At 40.9% G+C, this 22,394-nt stretch overlaps 1 protein-coding gene across 5 annotated transcripts in view; it reads right to left on the bottom strand.

Moving 5' to 3' along the window:
• Nucleotides 1–5,226: 5,226 nt before the first annotated feature.
• The window catches only part of KCNQ1 (potassium voltage-gated channel subfamily Q member 1), a 314,921-nt gene continuing 297,753 nt past the window's right edge, over nucleotides 5,227–22,394 (bottom strand). For all 5 annotated transcript variants that reach the window (XM_079308420.1, XM_079308422.1, XM_079308423.1 and 2 more), the window contains one exon: nucleotides 5,227–5,960. In XM_079308420.1, the coding sequence (XP_079164546.1) occupies nucleotides 5,757–5,960 (204 nt within the window). In that variant the 3' untranslated portion in view covers nucleotides 5,227–5,756. The remainder of the gene's footprint in view (nucleotides 5,961–22,394) is intronic.

The raw sequence follows: 22,394 nt of genomic DNA, 5'->3' as shown, positions 1-22,394 counted from the left end.
ATCCAAGACAGTTCACACAGGGCTCCCCAGCCCACTTTCTGCACCTGGCTCAGAGATTGACCAGCAGCTCGATGGGGTCGTGGAAGCTTTATTCCCTTTGTTCCATGGGTGTCTGCCTTGGAGAGCCAAGCTTGGATTAGCTGAGCCTAAATCCCTGGGCAGCCTGCCAGAGCAACGCTAGCTCTGACGCAGGCAGAGCTCCTGGATGGTTTCAGGGCTGGCTTTACAGATCAGCTCTGCTTAGGTGCAAATCCACAGGCAGAGAGCACAATGCCTTGTGTCAGATCCCCGGGAGGTCTCCCAGAGGCAGCAGTTGCCAGCTCACACAGGAGCAGTGTGAACTTGGACAATGCCACTTTTTGGGGCCAGCCCTTCCCCAGCAGTGCTCACAATGTGCCCATCCAGCATCTGCGTGCTCTTTGTTGCAGCACCAAGCATTTTGATGTTTTAAGTCACTGTCATTGGAAGCAATGTGAAGAAAAAGCAATTTTCCAGCATCTTTCAATAACTGATCCAAAGGCAAGTTGCATTAAGCCTTGAAGGAGCCAACAACTCCCAAGGATGTGTCTCCTCCTCACCCCAGGAGTTACAAGTGGACTTCTACTCCAAAGTGAGGGGTTACATTTCTTCCAGACCTCTGTGTTTGGGTAGGGAAAGAGAGGACTTTCAGCCCAGTTCCTGTGAAAACAAGGTTAATGCACTCATGCTGTGTTTGTTTTGCCTCCCCCTAATAACTTTTGAACCTGTTGGCCTTGTTCAATTCAACTTGACAGAAGGATAGAGGTCTAGAAAATAATCAAGTTCTCATAAGTTTTGTGAAAATAGGCTGTGGTGTAGTAAGACAGAAGGTCCTGGTGTTGCCAACATCCTCACTGAGGAAAGGCTGGACATGGATGCACGTCCTGCTCGGCATCAGGGGAATGACACAAAAAACAAACCTGCAGCCACAAAAGAAAAGTTTCAGCTGAAATTCACACTCCTTAGACATCAAAGTCAGACCACAGACAAGACCAAAAAAGCCAGTGATCACAGAAATCCTTGCTAGTTTTAACCTAAACTCAAAACCTTCTGGCAATTCCATGGCTACATCTTAGGATGTAGCTAAGTGTCACCTCCACATAGCACATAACAACCTGCTGCTGCTGCTCAGGAAAACCAAGATAGAAAACATTACAGAAGCTACTTTAAATGAAATTGGAGGGCATTTTAAAGGCTGCTCTGTGTTGTGTGTGTGTGCAGTAGGATTCATATTGCTGAAGTGGAAGGAAATACCTCTAATTGTTGTGGCTTGAAAACACAAGTGGCATGCAGGAATATTAGAAACCAATAACTTGAAAACAGAAATGGGAAGCAGAAACTTGTGAATTCACATGGTTCTTTGGCTCTGTGATCATGAAGAAAATGTTGCCTAGAGAGTTGAACCCATTTTCTCTGAAAGGCCATGGAAAGGCATCTTTACTGCACATTTTCAACTTCCAAAGGCTTTCACTGACCTGCATGGACTGAGGAGTCCCACTGCAGGCTGTACCCAATTCCAAGCCAACATAAATCAAGGGCACAAGTACATTTTCATGGAAGCTGCATCATACCTTCAATCTTTTTGCTTTTCTTCCCAATGCCTCTCCTCTTCCCAAATCACCACCCCAGCATTAAAACTCATCTCAGCAGGCTACATGAGGATTAATTTAAAGCTATTTCAACCTTTTCTCCTTTAAACTCCCAGAAAAGAAGATTTTTCCTGTGTTTTACTTTTTCATTTTTCAAAAAAGCAGTTTGTTTCTTGCCCAGACATTTGAAGTTCACCAGCCTGGAATACTTCCAGTTTCCTAAGAACTGATGGGTGCTAAATCAGCTCAGAAGTATCTGCTAGCAACAACAACCTTTAATTTGCTGTAGTAAAATGTCTGTTTAATCCACTGACTGAAATCCAAAGATTTCTGCCTTAGCTAGTGTTTGAGCATAGCAGTGGCCCATTGTATTATTTGAAATGAACCTGCTTTAAAGCAGAAGAGTGAAAATGAGTGATGGCCAGGCTCCTGAGCAGGAGATCAGAACAAGATACAGTGTGGAAGGGGCCCTAAAACCCAGCCTACTCTAACTGCTGGTTTGGCAGCAGGCACTTCCAACTGAAACTCCTTGGGCTCGGAATAATTAAGGGTTTGCCAGTAGCAGGACTCCAGGGTGGGTAATTATTTATCTGAGAGTGGTACCTCCAGTCCCCAGAGGGCAGGTCCCTTTGTGTAGGCACTGAGCAAACACACAGAAAGGGGCCTTCCCTTCCTGAGGAATTTGTGGTCTAAACAAACAAGTGGGCTGAGTGCAGGAGAGGGGGCAGCAGATGTGGCCAAGCAGGTGAAGTGACTCGCCCTGAGGTCACTCTGCACATTAATGCTGATGCCAGGCAGTGCTTCTTGAATCCCCATACAGTCCCCTGACCAGAGCCCAGACTTTTGCTCATAACTGAAACTCCTCTCCTGCACAAATCCTCTCCACCTCCTGTGGATCTTTTCTTTTGCAAACTTGCACATTGTGTGCCTCTTCTGCAGGCTGGGGCAGGGTGAGCTTTCATCACCACCATCAGCTGGGCAGCCCCATGTTTTGCCTCCTCCCCTATTCCTTGAATTCCAGAGCTGGCATCCATCTGGCATCCCCTGGTAGGCTGGGGAAGCTAAGCCAGCTAACATTCTTTTAGATGACTGTTTTTTAGCTGACCTTTACTTTTTTTAAGCAGGGATGAGGGTCTAGGCCTAACTTACACCAGTCTTGGTGAAATGAAAACTGCTATTGAGCTGCTCGAAGAAAGAGGCTTCATTTGCAGCTTCAGATACACTTATTTTAACACAGCTCACAAAAATGGGGCAGAAAGTTACCAAGTCAAGGTTTTGCCTACAGTTTTCTTTGCTCCCCTTCAAGATCCTTACAAACATTTCCTACCCACTTAAAAAAACCCACTCTGGACAGTCTGGCTGAACAGTAGGAAAGGTTTTAGCAGAAACACATACTCACTGCATGCTGGTGACTCCAGGCTGCTCCAGTGTTGGATTGCTCAGCTCATCTTCCCACTGCTGCTGCTCTACAGTGCTCTGAGCAAAAAGATGCTGAGGCACCTGCTTCCAGGAGAAGCCATTGAGATATGAAGCCCCAGCAGGGCAGACAATTCCAGTCAGTCCTGCAAGCAGAGAGGTCAGATCTGTCTCTGGTGAGCCCTTGGCTGGCTCCAGGAAGCTGCATGGCAAATTTGGATGGCTCATTTTATAACATCCCTCCTCAATGGAGAAAAAGGATCATTTTCTTTTCCTTAGGGTGAGGTGGATTGTAAGGTTTGAAGTAGTAGATCTCAGAGCTTTGTACTTTCTGAAAGGATCAGCTGGACTCAGGTGAGGAATCACTGACCTCACAAGTGGCCATCAGCCTCAAAAACCTGTGATTCCAACCTAAAATCCAGTGATTCCAATGAATCTGGTCTCAGTGGAGACTTTCAGATGGTTATAGACCAACTGACTTGGAAGGGAAATTGTTTTGCTGTGCCAGACTGCTTTCACCAAGATTAGGAGTCAAACAGAGAATGGAGGTGAGAGAATGGTCTTGGGAGCAAACAGGTAGGAATGGACACATTTTCTGTTTAAAACAATGCCCCTAGAAATGCACAGACCTGTTTGCTTTCAGCCATCTTTCTCTCCAGTCATCCCAGTTGATAAAGTCTGCATTTTCACTTATTTCTCTAGTGAAGAATCAGCAGAAGACTTACAGTCATGCATTGCTAATGTACACTGCACAGTGGGCTAAGAGAGAATGGAAAAGAAAAGCCATCTGCTTTCTTGTGTATATCAAATGTCTGGATTTTAGAATAACCAAAAGACATGGCACTCTTGTCCTGTATTTTATTAGGAAATTAACAGGCTGATTGATAACCTGAAATTACATAGTGAGTATCATTTAAAAATGTTCAAAATCATGAGAATAATTTTGATTTCTACGAAAACATAATGCCCTGATACAATTCTTCTTTATGCCTGTAAATTTCTACACCCTAAACATTTATCTACTGTACAGCAGAGAGGATGGATAACTGTAACAGAATCTGGAAAGTTAAACAGAGGGTATTTAATACACGATTTTCTCTGCAGTCCAAATGAAAGAGATGAAATGTTGGAAAGCAAGCTCAGAATGTGAGAGTTCCCTATGAGAAGGTTCCCAATGATCTCATTCATTATGCCTCAGTATTTCAGACTGGTAATATTGGTGAAGAGACTGGTAATATTAACTGCTGTGCCAAGGTATGAGGCTTTAGGGCATCCGCCAGGAAAGGGAGACCAGTGTGGGGTACAGGCTCTGCAGTGAGGGTGCACTGGATGGGCAGGATGCCCAAAGTGAAAGAGCTGATAAATCTGTCTACATCTCTTGTTTCCCCAGCAGTCTGAGCCACCACGTTGGACTGAAGAGCTTTCCCTGAGGCTGTCAGCTGTAAAGACTGATAGGATTCAGGTGCTGAGTCTCTGCAAGACCTTAGTAATTTCAGCCTTACTAATCAAAGCCCAGCTCCTGCCCAACTCCTGTGTGTGTGAGAACTCACACTGAGCCAACACTGTTGGTTTCACTGGGCAGTGTGGGGCAGTGTGGGGCAGTGTGGTTCAGCCCCATGGGTTATAGCTGAGGCCCTCAATTCTCTAAATAAAGAGCTGGAACTTGTCAGTATCAACTGACTCTTGTAGGGAGTTGAGCTTCTCAAGACATTATTCATGAAAACATTGAAATTGTCATATGTGCTGTGTGGATTAGAGATGTTTTCCTGAACTGAAGCCTCGATTCCTGCAAGGATTATGGATGTTCTGAGTGGCCAGCTCAAACACTTGACCAGTGAAGTCCAGCCACTTCAGCCTCTTCTATTATTCTTGGCATCTGTAAGCTAAAAACCAATAGATTTAAGAAATAGAAAGCCTTCATTTTAAAATGCTCAGGACAAGTACATTCAGAACACTGTGTTTTCTATTTATATATAAATTCTTTGGCAACAATTTGCTAGAAAGCAGAATGATTTTTTGCTATATAATACTTTACTGTCTCCCCATGAAAAACTGATATCTTAGAAAATCTATAGCACTTTCCACTATAAATAGTATTGTTCCAGATTAAGGATTAGTTCCTCCCTGAAGAAAAACAGATTTTAAAAATCTGGTCATTATCTGATAACTGTTTATGTAGTAACACTAAAATAAAACAGAAAAAGAAAATCATTCAGTATGTGGTTTGTTATTGTCTAGAATGTTAGTGTATGTTTATACAATAAAAACAACATAAGTTATCCTAGTTTGTTTTAAAAACCTTAGTAGTAGAAATAAATTGCTATCTGCAGATTCATAAACAGAATGCATTTTTTTCTCCATCTAAGTTCAAGTATTATTAGAATATTATTATTACTATTATTATCATTATTATTATTACAGGAGCTCTAAATCCTTGCCACTTTGCCTGTCTTTACATTATTTTGGTCTTTTTGAGAAATAACGAGTTGTGATCATTTGTTCAGGAACAAAATCATCGTGGAGGTTCCAGAACTTTTGCCTGGTGGAAGACAGCCTGGCAATCCTTTGGCTACTGTGGGTGACTTTAGAAGAGCATGTTGGACACTAGTGGTGTAGATACAGCAGTTGCACAATTTCTTGGTTGGCTGATGAGCTTCATTTCTCCCAGGTTCTCAACACTCAGTCTCATCCAGAGGAGAAAAGTAGGAACAACCCAACCCAGGCTTCACCACGTCAGGAAATGTCATCTTCATTTCCTCCTGGTACTGTCAGCTGCTCGTAGGTGGGCAGGGAGTTGTTGGGGTGGAAAAACTCTGAGCTGACGTTGTTGTTGCCTCTCTGAGATGTTCTGTTGTTGCCCTGATCCCCCTGCTGACGGGAAACCAGGTGATGCAGCATGTCTGTGATGAGGTTCAGCTTCTGGTCCATTTGTGTGACCTACAAGGCAACGGGGAGAGTTGAAAATTGCAGCAAACCAGCAGCAAACCAGCAGCAAACCAGGTGACATATGTGCAATATTAATTAGGATCACAACAACCTCTGTGAAGATACCACAGATTCACAGTTCATCAAACAGATCATTAGAAATGTAATGCAACAGGTCAGGGTTGGATGGGGACAAACTTGTTAATACTCACCTCTGGTGTGTGCTTTGATACATGTTTTATATCTGGGTGAACACATGACAAATGGGATTTTAAAGAGATCTGCTGGAATAGAGAACTAAATTTTTGTGGGCTTTGGATTTGGGTTTTTTTTTTTTGGGTTATTATTGTGTCCATATTTTCTAGCATGCTTCTATGCCCTAATAATACCAATATGCTCTAGTAAATAACTGCTTGACTTGCAGTGATCTAATCAACTCTTAAGCTGAGACTGAGTGATGCTCATTTCTACATTTGGGCCCAATTAACAACTCAGGCCACAAAATGCCCATAGGTACTTTTTCTGCCATGAGTGAATAGCAATTGGGAGTAGGACATGAGTCAGTTTTCTGCTCTCAAAACCCAGTGACACAGCACTCCCTAGGATTGCCATCTGAATGACATGATCCCCAGCAAGGCAGAAACTCAGAATTTCCAGATGGCTGAAAATTAATTTCTTTACTGGGGGATTTCAGGGGTTCAGACCATATTCATAATGCTCATTTTCTTCTTTGGACAAGAGTTCCTTAAATTATTTAATTTCTCTCCCCCCCCCCCCCACTACTTTTTTCCCCTACTCTTTTGTCTAATTTTAGGAGAAAATGTAATGAAAAAGCTGATACATAAGAGAGGTTAGGTTATGGGTATTTTCTGGCATACATTTATGCTATCAGAGGTAAATTGAGCATCCCGGATCCAGCACCTGGCTTCTTGCCTCTCCCAGTCAAGAAGTAACTGATGTGACCCCTTTTATCTGGCATTGGGATCCTCCTCTCTGCTCTGAATCCAAAGTACTGAGCAAGATATCCCAAGGGGAAGATGGGCACTTCCAGCTTCAAACCCTGCCCACTCTCTGACCCTTGGCATGGTAAAAACATTGAAATTAGGCAGTAAGACTGTCATATGGCCTCCTACTCCCTTCTTCAAGCATAATAAGAAAGCCTCGATTTTGTCTTTGCAGTCTCTGACCCACTGATCCACAGGGATCCTAAAACACTGAGTAAATTCTGGGCAAAAAGATATAATACTTTTTAGAAAGAGAAAAGAAAGCAAGCAGAAAAAGAAAAGTGATAGGAATAAATTGTTGCCTAAAATATCTGCTAGAAAGTAGTGAAAGGCACATAAAACTGCCAGAGAGAGCATGAGTGGGAGCAATTCATATGTGCCTGGCTGTCATCCAAGTATCACACAGGATAGTAAAAGACAGTAAGGCTGAGCAGAACATCAACAAACCTGGAGGATTTCAGCAGAGACTAAAATGTTTTTCTACCATAGAGAAAATGCTGGTTTTTTTCAAAGACTTTGTACAACTGGTGGGGAAGCAGATACAGTGATTTAAAAATATGAGGTGCCAGAGATTTATACTTTGCAGCTGGTTTTGAAAACATTAGGCAAAGCACCCTAGATGGTACATGAAACACTAGTAATTCTGGATGAAAATGGCTGTTGAAAGATGAGATTCTCTGAAATGAGGAAGCTGAAGAACAGATAAGTTCAAGATTTCTAGAAGGAAATACAGATTGAAAACTGAGCAGATCATCAGGTTCTCATTTCATCACTACTTTTTCCCTCCCTTAAAAAGAGACACATTTTGCCCAAATGGTGCCCATTACAGATGGCAAACTTGTGATGTTCCAAGTGTCACAGTACAAATCAGTGGTAGTGAAACCTACAAAAATACCTTGTTCCTGCATCCCCTCCTGCCCAGGTATTGTTTGTTTTCTGAGACAATGAAAGCCTCCAGACAAAGAGTCATCTTCAGAATCCAAAAGACAGCTTTTCCTTACACAAAAAATATTTTTTTGCTAACTATTTTAAATGAACTGGAGTATTTTTATACATATATATTTCTTAATTTGTGAATCCAGGCAGGGATTACCAGAGGAAACAAAGACTGGAGATATATCTGGAAAACGTGCATTCATGAAACTCTTGTAGTGATGAACTATTGAACATGACAGTAGGTTGGACTGAGATCTGGATAGTCCTTCAACAGCTGTGCATCTTGGTGATGAATACTGGGGAGAAGTGAGAAGTGAATATTCTTGCTGGGAAATAAACTCCCAGAGATAATTGTCTAATTTTTTCTAGGCAGCAAGGTCTGGCTGCTGCAGCTGTGGAGTGCAGGAGGCCCACAGAAGCAGAGGCAGGAGCTAATTGCTATTGAGCCTTATGAGATTAAAAGTAAAGATCTTTCTCATCCATGTTCCTGCTTTTTTGGGCTCTATAGCCACAAAGCTTTTGTGGAGGGAGGTCCAGAAAGCTGGTTGTGCTTAGTTGTTTAATCAGTTTTGTTTTCCATTTTCCAGGGGGTTCTGTTCTTGTGAAGGGCTTGCTCCAAGACTCACTGGACTCAGTTGGTAGATTTTGGCAAGCACAGACTCCCAGTGGCTTCAGTGGGCTTTGTACCAATCCTGGACTGAGTCATCAATCCCAAATGGTAACATGTTCTTTGGATATTACAAGAGAAGGAGCAGTCTGGATTTCTGTACATGGATCTTCTTGGGGCTCTATCAGAAGAGAAGACCTCGGCAAATGAGGCAGTGGGACAATGGGCCCCCATTCCTGATTGAAAGGAGTATCTGCTTAAAGTATGAGATATTTTAAAAAGAGAAGTAAAAGCCACCAGAAGGCAACTTCTACTGTCATCACAGAGCTCTGATGCACCAGAAAAAGAGGGTTGCTGGTGAACAGCCTGGCTTATTATCATGCCCAATCTGCCTGTCATCATCCAAACACATCCTGAAATACATCATTCACTTGCTTGCTGCAGAGATAATTATACCTACTAGAAAAATGCCATTGTGTGCAATATCCTTTTTATTAAGCCAGCTTTAGGCAGTTAGTGTGGAGAAATGTATCATCTCCCCTGAATCATACTTTCAAACACATTTACTTGATTAGAAATTAGCTCTGATGCCAGAATGAATAAAAGTAAAGCAAACAGAAAAACTGCTGATGTTGCTCTAATCTTAACCACTTTGAACAACTCTGATCTCTCTACTTAAAACAGCAAACATTGTTAATTACATAGAAAAATAACTCAGACTGATTTGTTTCCTTTAGGAAAAACTAAGTAAGCTCTTTGTAGCTGATTTATGTTTCATTAGAAACATGATGTTTGGATGATCAGATTCTTTATATGCAAATAATTTCACAGTTGTTGGGAAGAGGAAGCAGTGTTTGTAACTTCAGAAATTACACACCATAGTTATCCTTAAGTCTTAGAGAAATATTTCATGAATACAACATTTTTCCATCCTCTGAGTTTAGTTTAAAAAAAAAAAAATCCAAGAATCTTAGATTGAGCACAGATGGAGAGAAGATTTAAACAAGTTTCGAATCTGTCTCTTAGAAATGAATAAAATCCTATCCATGCAGTGCACTGCAAAAAAGACGAACTCAAAATCAAATAGTTATAAATGAAGGCTGAAAGGTTAGCACACAAATCTTAAATGGCACATCATAAGGAAAAGTTATAACATGTTGTTTACAACAGTCTCTCTGCATCTTTCCTCCAGGCTCCCTTCAGGTACTGGAAGGCCACAGGTAGGTAAAAGCCTTTCTTTTCCAAGCTGAGAAATCCCAATTCTCATAGCCTTAGTGACATGCATTTATAAAGGTAATACTATTTGTAAAGGGATCAAAGGCATTCCAGGAGGTGCTACTGAACAAGACAGAGACTGTTCTTGCTGAAAGAACAAAATAATTTTCAATTAAACTTGTCTATTATTTTTATCTACTAAAATTCTGCAAATCTTCATGCTATATTAACTTGCAACACTTTGCAATTTTAAGCTTTCATAAAAAGTTCATGGTATGATCTGGAACATAACATGTAACAATGAATTTATTTCCTTGCTTTTAAAAACAAAACAAGCAAAACAAACCAAAACACAGAAGCCTGGTGGGCTCCAGGGACAGCTCCAGGGACAGAATGGTCTCTTTTAAGCTCCCCTGTAATGGAGAACTAAAGAGTAGCACTTTGGAGACCTACCCCCAAAACAAATTATAGGGATTTACCAGGAAAAGGCAATGACAGACACAATTACAGAGCTGAGTGGAACAGTATTTTCAGCCATGGGAAGCTGAAGTCAAAATTTAGAGTTTGGCATAATTTCGGCCACAAAGACCACAAATTATTAATAACTTATTCCAAGTATTGCTCCATGATCTGGAGAGATCATGGTTGATTAATGCTGTTGATTAAAGCTGTGTCATCTGCCCATCATTCTCATCCTCAGAGATTTTAAATTAAGTATTAAGGGTAAAAATCATAGTCCCTTTGAACAGAGTGGTTTTATAACTACCTATGTTCTTAACATGGTTGACTGATTAAACAGATTTTTTTGTCCATAATGATGAGAATTTTTATCAGCTCATTGCTCACTCTGTGGATTCAGGGGAGCTGTCCTTGTTCTCAGTAAAAAAAGCCAAACATGAAGCTGCTAAAGGAGAACAGGGAAACCAAGATGCAAGCAACACTTAGATAAATGAAAATGTGATAAAGGAAGATTTCAGCTGCTTTTACAACATTAAACCCCCAAGTCTGCTGCCCTGACTTAAGTAGCATTCATTTCTGTGGATGCAGCTTTTTGGCACAAAGTGAACTAATTATTTAAGACACTTTTTCAAAATAACCAAAGAGGGCTGGGGAGACTTTCATGTACTTGGCAATTCTGGTGGCCTGTTACTAAGGAGGACCCTACTGCTCTGCAGGGTAGGAAACTTCTAGGGGAATAAAAAAATGATGCTTTCTTTAAGCATCTCTCCATGTTGTATCTAATCTCTAATATGTTTGCTGTTCAGTACCACACTCAGTAATACGCTAGCTTTATAAAAACACATTGAAAGATCCTTTTTGCTAACAAAATAATCACCAATGACTCAGCTGGAGAGAAGATGAAAGGCAAAAAATATTCCAGAACTTATGATACCTTTTAATGGCAATGTTATGAAGAAATGCATCAGTATCCAGTGGTACTTAACAACAGTGTGTCTGTTCTGGAAGAAAACACGTGGTTATAAATCACATTTGTCTTCAGTGGGATTCCTCCTATTTAAACTCTTCAGAATATTTGAGGAATCTTCAGAGAGAAGCTGTCCTGGCTCCTCTTCTTGCTAAGTTCTCTCACATGTTGGTATCTCAGCATTTCTAAAAGTTAATGCTTTATCCTGGAGGGCTCTGAGGACAGGAACAGGTACGATGTTGGGAGTGGCTTTCTAGAGGAGCTCAGGGATAGGCATGGGAATCTTCCCAGAGAATTTATTTTAAAGATTTCTCTATAACAGTGGCAGGAGAGACCAATGGTTTCAGGATTATTAAGGAACGTTTCTTCAGGTGCATGATTCTTCAAAAATCCTGGAATGTTCCTCCTATCCATTTGCAATATCCAAGATCCCAGATTCTTGCAAAACCCTCTATCAGAACTTCTGGCTTTGATGTGTTTATTTTGTTGCCCTAGATGAGGCAGCAGTTTTGCTTGGGGTTATATTCCTGCCACTGAGGTGTTTAAAGGAGAATGTAATCTGCATGGAGGGGGATTTGCTCTCCAGGCTGCCTGTACTTTCTCTTGAGAGCTGGCCAAAGAAGAAAGTATGTGTGTGGTGTCCAGGGGAAGGATAGAAGAAGTGGAGCCAGTGAAAAAATACTCCACTGTAAGATTGATCATTGCTTGGAAAACAGGAGGTCTGAGCTTCTGAGGAACAAAATTCACAGGTTTTGAGGGTTACATGGACAAGTCTTCTTCTAGTCAATGAAAAGGTTATATGAACACTCTAACCACTGTCTTAACTGGCAAATAAAAAGGATACTTTTCAGACAAAAAGCATCTTTGGAAAGAAAAGCACTTGTTACACCCTGAGTTCTAAAATCAGCTCTCTTGCTTAAAGCTAGAAGTGACAATCTCTTCTTTGAGATAGCAAAAATTGCTCTGTTTTTTCAATAAACTGAGACTGTTGCTGCTCTCGTCTTGCTGTGTATTTTTATAGGAAAATATTTATGTTACACTTCTCAAAAACGTAAAAAGCCACTTATTTTTTGTAGTAAGAGCCCTTGAACAGCTGCTGAGAATTCACCATTGATCAGGGTGCACTGCTTGTGCATTCAACAGAGGGTGATGACCCTGGGGAGAAAATTCTGAGCTGTTGAGTCAGGATCAGAGCTCAGCAACAACCAGAATTTATAAATCAGCTGCTGGCTCTGATTCTCCAGAAGTTATCTTGATATCAGTGAACTATTACAAAGGGCTTGACTTCTACAGTAAATTCCTAATGCATTGTAAAGAAACTCAGTTTTGTCACACGTTTTTTAAAAATTGTTTTGGGAATTAAACTGGCAACACCAGCATGTAACCATTTCGCTACTGACTGTAACAACTCTAGTGGCATTTTAAAGTAATTTTTATTGGTTTGAAGAGTTTTTTTCCTAGTTGTGCAGCACACGATCTAGGGTAGCAAATGCTCAAGCTATAGGAAATGGGAGAAATTACATGGTTGATTTATACATCTGTTTTTTCCATTAGGATTGGGAAAGCAATTTTGATAAGCAAATAACTAAACTGTAGAGAATTATTTTTCTTTTCCAAATGTTCTTTTTCTCAAAGAAAAGCATGTTTTTTTAAAAGCTTCCTCAAAGTTTCTGGAAATATGATATCTCTGGTTAAGTATTCACTCAGCTCCATTTCTTTCATGATTCTTAGAAGAGTGTAGGTTACAACTATAATGTCATTTTTCAGATTAGGTGTCTCCCCTGAATTATATTTGAAACCAATGGTAGTAAGAGACATGCTCTGATGGGTCAAAAACTAAAAAAACTGATACAAAAAAGCCACTTCAGTAATATGTGATGGAATAAATAATATAATATAAAATACAGCAGACCAAATACAGAATATTAGCAGCATTACTTTCTTCTCTGATACCACTGCTTTTCCCTACTAAGAAACAAGCAGCAACAACAGATAATGTTCTTATGTAAGAGAGCAATTGATGAACAGAAGCAAGATAAGATGAATAGAAACTACTCCTTCTAACAAAGAGATTGGTAGGATGCTGGCAATTGAGAGAATTAAGTTACAGGACAGTGAAACATACTTGGTTATGGACTGTTAGGGAGCATAAAACCTTGAAGAATGGAAAGATTTTGGAACAGCACTTCTTTTAAGAACTTTTTTTTCAGGGTTCAAGCTGTAAGAGTGTAAATTTAGGCTAGATGTAAGGAATAATTTCTTTGCTGTGAGGCTGGTGAGGCACTGGAACAAGCTGCACAGAGAAGCTGGGGATGCCCCATCCCTGGAAGTGTTTGAGGCCAGGTTGGATGGGGCTCTGAGCAGCCTGGGATAGGGGAAGGTGTCCCCATGGGTGTCCCCTCCCATGGCAGGGGTTTGGAATTGGAGGATCTTCAAGGTCCCTTCCAACCCATTCTGTGATGATCCTGTGATTCTTTTAGAAGTGGAGAGCATTCAGAAAGGCGTGAGGGTGAAAACATTGGGAAGGGATGACCTAAAATTCCAGTAAGTCAAGCCAGAAATGAGAACCATGATGGATGTGGCTGCAGGAGATGGTCAGAAGCAGGGCTGGAAACAGCTGCCACTGAAGAAGAGAGAGCAGAGAACTGTCATCTGGGTTCAGCGCTTTTCTTGCCGTTATTAACAACTTGCAAAAATATTTGGCTTCTTTCTAGCACCCAACCTGTTGGAAATCAGCTTTTCCTGAGAGCCTTTCTTTAGTTCTGGGTGAGGTCTTGGGCCATGAGGCTGGTCTGCTGGCTCTCCACTCCCCAGTCCTGCTGGCCTCAGTCCTTGCCCAGATGTGTGCAACGCTCACAGATCTATCTGGCATCCATTAGGTTATAGCCAAGCAATTAAAATTTGTGGTTGACTCTTGTTTTAGATAAATCAGAAGAGACTTAAAACACATGGAAATTTTCAAGTCAGAACAGCATCCAAAATATACAGTCTTTGGCCCAGTGCTGCCTCAGGATACAGCAGATTTTTTTCTCTAAAATATTACAAAGGTCAGATATTTTTTTTAACCCTTTCCTCTAAATTAACAGAGTATCAGTAGATAAAGAAGAGAGTTTGGAATATTTTTCCCTCCTTGGCATGAAGCCAGGAAAGTGAAGGTGATGGTCTTGTCTCTAAATATAACTTTTAGCAGAAACTACCAAAGATGATCAAACCCCCCTATCCTATTAACTGAACACTCTGATATTGTTAAAAATTATCTTATCTTCATTAACTACAGCCCCACCTTCAGGAAACAGTATCTCTTTGACCAGACACAACTTTCCTCCTTCTCTATTTAAAAATAAGATGTGAGCTGGCAAGAAAGGAGGGATTCTTTCTTTACAAGTGAACCAATGATACCAGAAGTATTAGAAGTTAATGTATCTGCAAAAATCACTGGATATCCATCCAGCACCATAATCATAAACAGCTTCCCAAATTGTGCTTAAATTGAAATCCAGCCTTATGGAGGATGGGAAACAGGCTTGAGATAACAAGAAATATAGTGGAAATATTGATCAAAGGAACTAGGGGAAAAATGGTTTTAATGGCTTATCTCTGTGTAATAGTTTGATTAGACTTCTAGAATAAATGATGGTCATCGGCAGGGCCAGGAATTGGACTTTGATGACCCTTGTGCATCCCTTCCCACTCAGGATATTCTATGATTCTGTGTTTAGCTCATCTACAGCACTGTGCAAACCTGGGTGCATCTAAGCACAGCTGAAGTCCTGCTAAGAAAAGTCAGCCAGTACAACGTGGGGGAAACTGAGGCAGATCACCTTCAGATACAACAAACATTCTTAACATCAGCTTGGATGAGTGGCCCTAACAAAAACTTTAAAATACTCTCCCTGTCATGAGCACATCTTCCTGTCTCAAGGAAAACTTTGCAGCACCTTTCTGTTTTTTTTTTATTATGGAGACAGGAGGTTGGAAAACAGGTTGCTTTCTCATTTTCTATCACATTCTTGTTCACCAAAATGTTTCTCCATGGGGTCCTTCTGGTCGGGCACCCTGGTAGCTATCTGCAGAGGAAAGAAAGGCTCTCTGTTCAGCTAACAGGCACTTGTGTTTCAGATGCTTCAGCTCCACAGATGTGAAGAAAACTCCCCGTGGTTCTTGCCTCTGGAGGACCCTTTCTGCTGGCTTAACCACGGCAGTACAGCCTCTGAATATCACTCCATATTTTCCTTGTCAGAAGTTTGGCTGTCAGACAACAGCTTTCCCCTAGCTGTAGATTCCTGTTCCTGGTGTGGAACAGTGGCATATTTACAGCACTTCAGGGTTAAAAAGTGAAGAGTACGAGACCCAACTGGCATAAAAATATGTCCAAAAGTCTTCTGCACAACAAAATAAACCCCAAATCAACCCAACCCCCACTGTCCCCCTCCCCCCATTAAAGAAAACAAAAGTGACTAATCTTGACCTCTCTCCAAAGGGGAATGTTTTGCTTCTTGAATCCTTGGCTCTGGCTCTTGTATGATACTGGGACTATGACTAATAACCTCTTGCCAGAGTACTGCTGAAAATTTCACCATTGAGTAGCTGTTCTCATGCTGGGCCATCATAGCATGCACTTAAGTTGCCAAGATTTTATTTTTGAAAAAACAAAGAATAAGATATACACTCATAATCCCCAGTGTTAGAAATACATTTTTCAGCTTTAACTGTAAGGTTTTGCCTGTCAATTTTTCCTCCTTCCTCCAAACTGTTATTTTTCAGATGCCTGCTACGAAATTGTTCCCTTTTTTCATTTCTTTTCCTCAAACACTTTTTTTAATTTAAAACAGATTTGAGACTGCTGCTCTTTTTAAAGTAAATCTGCCATGCATCATGTCTTGTTAGGTCAGCACTTATGTTGTGTTTTGCACTTCATCTAAATGAGGCATCCATGCTGCTTCTCAAAGGGAATAAAGCCAGACCAGGTGCAGTGGTTATGGATCTGATCTCATGGCATGGCACTGGGGAGGACACCACTATTTGTCTTTTTGCTTAAAAAGTTAAAAACAAAGATAACTTCAACTGTTATCTCAAAAATGTGGTGGTTTGGTTTTTTTGGTTTTTTTTTTTGCCAGCTCGTTATTCAGCATTCATTATCTACTAATTATTTATAATTTGATAGTTACTATATGGGCCAAAAAGGGCATATACCCCTTAGTACCTAAAATGAGCTTTAAAAATGAATAACTATATGATGACTTCTGCAGCAATCAAACACTGAAAGGTAAAAAGAGTGGGGGAGAGAAAAGGAGAGAAGCAATTACAACTACAGTGAGATCTGAGTGAGTTTTCCCTGAGGGCTGCTGGTAATTAAACTAACGGCAACATGAATCTCTGTTTGATGTGGTCATGAATTTGTTTTCAAAAGAAAAATCTTTAAAAAGATTCTTTCAAGAGAAATTTTTAGAGAACAAGCTCAGCATAAATAATTAGACCAGAAATACTTTGATAAATATTATCATGGAGAAGTCATTCATGGGCCATGGCATCTGAAGGTTAGAAATCCTGGTGATAAATAAGGTGGCAACTTTGCACCCATTTTGAATGCACAAAACCAGGGCTGTGTTCCTGTTTGCTTGAGCCTGCTCCTCAGAAAGGAGGTGGCCTCTTGTTTAGCCATTGCATTAAGCTTTACAAAGACACAGATGCAAGACAGAAAATTTCAGTGGGAAAGCTCAGTGGAACGAAAGAAAACCACACACAATTCCAAAGGCACTTTTCATTCCCAGGGGCTGCACAGAGATCAGAGGTGAAATTCAGTGGTGATAAAAGTCTGTGAGCCCACTCTACTCCCCCAGCCTTTTTAAACCTCATTCAGTTCTGCTGAAATCATATTCCTGGAAATATCTCCTTCAGAATCATCTAAAAATAAAACCACTTTCATTTTGTAGAAATTTCATCATCCAGTAAAACTCCACTGAAATCCAGAGAAGATGCAAGTGCTCTGCACCCTCTAAAATCACTGGGCATCCCAAATGCACATTTCATTTGTTTACTGAGCACTTCAAAAAGTGGAGGCAGATACAATCAATCACAAGCCAGCAAATAACCAACGAGTGAGCTAGAATGTAATATATTTACCAGTGGAAACCCATGTTTACAAGGAAAAGAAACTGCTTGTTGGCTGTCATGGTGTTATTCATAAAGGCAAACTAGGAGATCTTATGGATACCAGGAGCAAAACTACAACAAAGGCAACCAACTGCTAATGAAGAAGGGTTTTCAGTCAAATTTCATGGGTCATACAAAGTCATTACCATGCCTGCAGGAGTTCAACAGCTCTGCCAGTTGAATTCGGGGGGAATGAAGTGATTATTTTGTTACGCATTTTGTAGTTTTAGACATTTTTGCTTGAAATTTCAAATTCTGAGGCCAACCAGCTATGCAAGAATACCAGCTTCAATTTCAAGAGTTAGCTTCTGCTGAACTTTCTTGCAGAGGAAACCCTGCAAACAGGTCTTCTGTACACACCAAGGTCTCAAAAACTAGATTTTAAAGACTCATATCTATTCCCTTTTCTTTCCCTACTGCTTAAGCACTGCTTAACCTTATGGTGTTAAGCCAATTTCCCAGACTTCATACATTTTGAAAACTAGGGGACAGATAATTTGGCTGCTACTGGTAAGAAGTTCTGCATGGGTTAACTTTCTCAATTACTCCCATTGCAGGTTTCCCTCTGGTTTTGAGTCAGTTAAAATATCAAGGCTCTTTTCCATAACATTTTAAGCTATAATGCCTTCAAAAGTAAGCAAATGTTCCTGATAAAATAACATCCTTGAAAAATTTAATGGATGACAAAGATAACAAAAAATCCTTAGTGCATTTCTTTGTCAGTAACTTCTCGGAATACAGCCAGGCTGGGCATTTGTTTGGACTGGTAAACCATGACTCAAAAGTGGATCTCTTGGCAGCACAAGCAACTGCTCTGAGGTGGAAGCAAAGGGCTCACAGTCTTTTCTAGCTGATTAATCACTATGACAGGCTTGAAGACTAAATGATCTGCCCAGCTTCAGATGCTAGATGTACATCCACCTTTTATTCTTCTGGTTCTTAGGCAGTAGCCTGGATTGTTCATTCTGAAGGTAATGATGACTATTTACTGTTCGAAACTAAAAAGGGCTTTGTAATATTATCTTTTGATAGAGGAGGCTACTACAGCAGATCACACAGCACATATAGTCTAGACATGATGAAATACTGGAAGACTCTTTGGGCAGAGGTGGTGACAGTCTTGAACATAAAGTTTTGTGACGTTTCCCTTCTCCATTTCCACCTTCAGCCAGGACTGTTATCAATTGCACAAAGGCAGAGCATGAGCACGTGGCTGGCTCTCTCCATCCAGCCCCTGACATGGAGGGCTGCACTAACCCCTTTAAATCAATAACAAAATGCAGCTTCTCAGTGATGGGAGGCAGGATCTGTTTCACAGCACAGGGTAACATTCCTCAGCACTTACAGACAGGAGCAAAAAAGTAGTGATACCATGAAAGCAAGGGAATGCATCACAGTGGCAAAAAGAAAGGAAGTACTGAATCCTGTCTGAGACAGCCAAAGAGCTTTGCAGCATCTCCAGTAGCTGCAAGCCATGAGAGACACCACTTCAATTGTCACAGAAAGGGTGCTCCTCCCCAGAGGGACACAGTTTGTCTTGGGCACTGCCAGGGAGGCTTCACTGAGAGTGGCACTCCAGGAAGGAGCACCAGGGAATCAGCACTCTGTGTGTGAAGCAAGCTGCAGCCTGCTCCTCCTGAAGATGGATCATGGTGTGCACAGGGACCAGACCATGCTTTCCTTGGAAGATCTGGGTATCACCACACAAACTGGTTTAACTGCAGCCATTCCCTATTTTCTCCTGCAACCTTTGAAAAAAAGTTGTCACTTAGTACCAACTAAGGACTTTACAGATTAACATGCTAACATAGCTCAGAATTAATAAAACAAATCATCCATTTTCATGGATGGCTTTATGTTATTTGACTAACAGCTTTAGCTCTGACACATATGCTCTGAAATGTGAAAGGGCTCTACTTCAGTGTCAAACATCAGAGCAGCTTTAGGGTGTAAGATGCTTCTGTTCATAGTATCTGAACTGTTGATTTATATTTTCATGGAAACATAGAATGTCTTGAGTTAGAAGGGACCCTGAATATCATCTTTTAGTTCCAACACCCCTACCACGGGCAGGGACACCTTCCACTAGACCAGGTTGCTCAGAACCCCATCCAGCCTGGACTTGAAAAATACCAGGCCCATCAAGAAACTTCTCAAGTTTTATCTGAGTTTTAAGATAAATCCAGAACAGCAGTTGGATTAACAAAATTATAAACATGACCAAGTGCTTCTGTTTTCATTTTTGACCTCTAAGCCTGAAAATGTTTATTATACCCAGTACTCATGGCTGAAGAAATGGAAACAACAGAAAGTGAAATAACTTGCCTCAGGTTCTGCAGAAAACAATGTCTGAGCCAGGAACAGCACCCACACTGCCTGAAACCCCCACAATAGCCACACCAGTGAATCTTTCTAGATGGGACATGGTGACACAAGTGTCTGACATTGCCTTTTGAAAGCTGATTTTCAGAGAGGACAGGGGAGGTCTGGTTGCACTTACTCCCCTCTGGCTCGTGGAGTACTCACAGTATACATGTGCAAGTGAGTAGACCATGTGGGACCAGCTCTGATATGCATTATTTATACAACAGTTCTACTGACTTAAAAACTAATAAATCCACAGCCTGCAGATGATGTGCAGATACACAGACACATCATCACAAATATAACTTTATCTTGATTCTTTGTGTTTTTTCCCCCTGCTGCTGCACAACACAGCATCCAGTACAATAGCAAAGTAAGCCTGTGGCTAAAGTGGAAGCTTGCTTAAATCACAGCGTTTCTCCAATGCAACTGACACATAGAAGTGAGTGCCATTTTCCAGGCAACCATTTCTACAGGAATATTTCACACAGAGGAAACGCTGTCAAGCTTGTTTGCAATGCATTGCAGCAAAATGCTCCACACTTCCCTTACTCTCTCAGTGCCCTCGACTCCTGGTGAGCTTTTCACTAAGGAAGATCCATGTATTTGGATAGAAGTGAAACACATAGTCTGTAACTTTGCACAATACAAGTGAAAGCACAATACAAGAGGTCAAAAAGAGGTTTCTCTCCTTATGTATTGTAATTGTGGTCTGTTTATAATTCTACAGTTAATTTAGGGCTTGTATGTCCTCGCTGGACAAAGCAGCTTGCCCTGTGTGGAAAATGACATTAACTCAATCTTTGCAGACTGTCCCTGAGCCTACAAATGCTTTTGTTAGTACAGTGAACACCTGTACTAATTACGCACTTCACTCACTCGGGGGTCACTGCTCATGGCAAAGGTTTTAAATCAGCCACCCCAGGAGACAGACATCATTATATTTCTGGAGCAGTCATTCCAGTGCTGTGAAACTAGGCAGCCCTGGAAACAGATTTACACTCTGAAGTCTCTAAAGGTGAAAGATTGGGATACCCTATAGCTGGACACAGAATATTGGAACGAATAGAGGAAATTAAGAGTAATCAGAAACTGCCTTTGAAATCTTTAGTTTAGCACTATTTTTAGTGGTTCTGTGATTCTTCTGAATTTCATGTTAATAATTTTTTTCCCATCTCTCATTGTATACCACTAACTGATGCAGTAAAACTTGTAAGCACATGAGAAATGTCAGATATTTTTACTCACTTTGGGATTCACATGTGCTATTTATGCACCTACAGTTATGCTGGAACTAAAATGCCAAGGACAGCATCCATGTATTTCTCTGTTGCAGTTCCCCATGAAGTCATGTTCAGCTCTTCCCAGCGAGTCCCTGTTCACACTGATGCTAATCAGCACTGGTACTTCCCTTAGCTCAATATGCAGAACTTGCAGAATCAATGGCATTTTATGTGAAAACCAGCGTCTAAGTGGCTGTAGGGGGCAGAGATATCTGCATTTCACATTACTCTTCTCCTAACCACTGCATGTAAAAGCTGTCAGCAGGTTTGTCACTGGGAAATCCCAGAGCAGAAGGTGATTTTAGGTAGGTGCTGCCTTCAATTAAACACACCCCAAGGTGTCATGCTGCCCTCAGTACACAAATAAGAGCATCTGCCAAAGGCAAGGAGCACTGAGGGCGTGGGCAGAACTCTCTATCCAGCTTTCTGCAGCTGCTCTGTGCCCCAGTGCCATGGATGGGGTAAATAAAAGGAAAGCAGAGGCAGGATTTGTTCAGCAATAGCAAAGAACAGGAGCCAGGGCAGAAAAATAATGGAGCCAGGGCAGAGAAGGGATCCTTGAAGTATTTGGCATTTTCACAACTGCCTCCTATGTGAATGCTAAAAAGGTTTTCAAAGATGCAAATGACCAAATACACAAATTCTTCCTAAGATGCCTAGGAACTCTAACATTCAAGCCAAAGGCAACGAATCAATATATTTTCTATCAAATTATCTCCAGAGTCTTTAATCTGCACTTCATCTTTACAAGCACACAGCATAAATTTTCATGCACATGTAGATGCAAATTTTTTTTCTACCGTTTGTGTGACCCTTTTCAGCCAGACTCATTAGGCAACGTTAGAAAAACAATAATGCCTTGAGCTCTGTGTACTGCATGAGCCTCTCTCTCTCCCTCGGCTGACTCAGGAGCGGGACATGTTTTGCAACAATGTCGCCTAAATATACAATAGTCCCAGTTCACTCCTCTTTCATTCCAGGGTAAATGAGGAGTAAACTTATTGATGTCAATGGGATTAAGGTAATATAAATGCCCTGAAAAGATGGATCACAGTTAGCACTCAGAAGAGCACACTCCAAAGGTTTGTCCACTTGCACGCAACATATCCCCTACAGTAATAGAATCTAGTAAATGACACATGTCACTGCAAAGAACTCCTGTGACTAAATGGTGCATTGTGTAAAGCAGACCTTTCTTCAGTGCACAGAGACAGTCTTTTCTTTTACTTTTTAAAACCCAACCCTGTCATGCAAATTCTAGCCAAGCCTTCACTGCTCTGTTATTTAAATTTCTTAAAACTTCACAGCTTCATAGAAAACATACTATTAAAAAAAAAATCTAATTTAAACAGAAAACACCAAACTTGGCAGGGATTATTCAGTTTTGGAAAAGAAATTGCAACGTTTCTAGCATACACTGTAAAAGTAATGAAAACCAAAAGGTTATCTGAAATGTAA

This window comes from Erithacus rubecula (genome assembly GCF_903797595.1).
Source record: "Erithacus rubecula genome assembly, chromosome: 6".
Taxonomy (NCBI): Eukaryota; Metazoa; Chordata; class Aves; order Passeriformes; family Muscicapidae; genus Erithacus; species Erithacus rubecula.
This window is presented reverse-complemented; position numbering and strand designations above follow the sequence as displayed.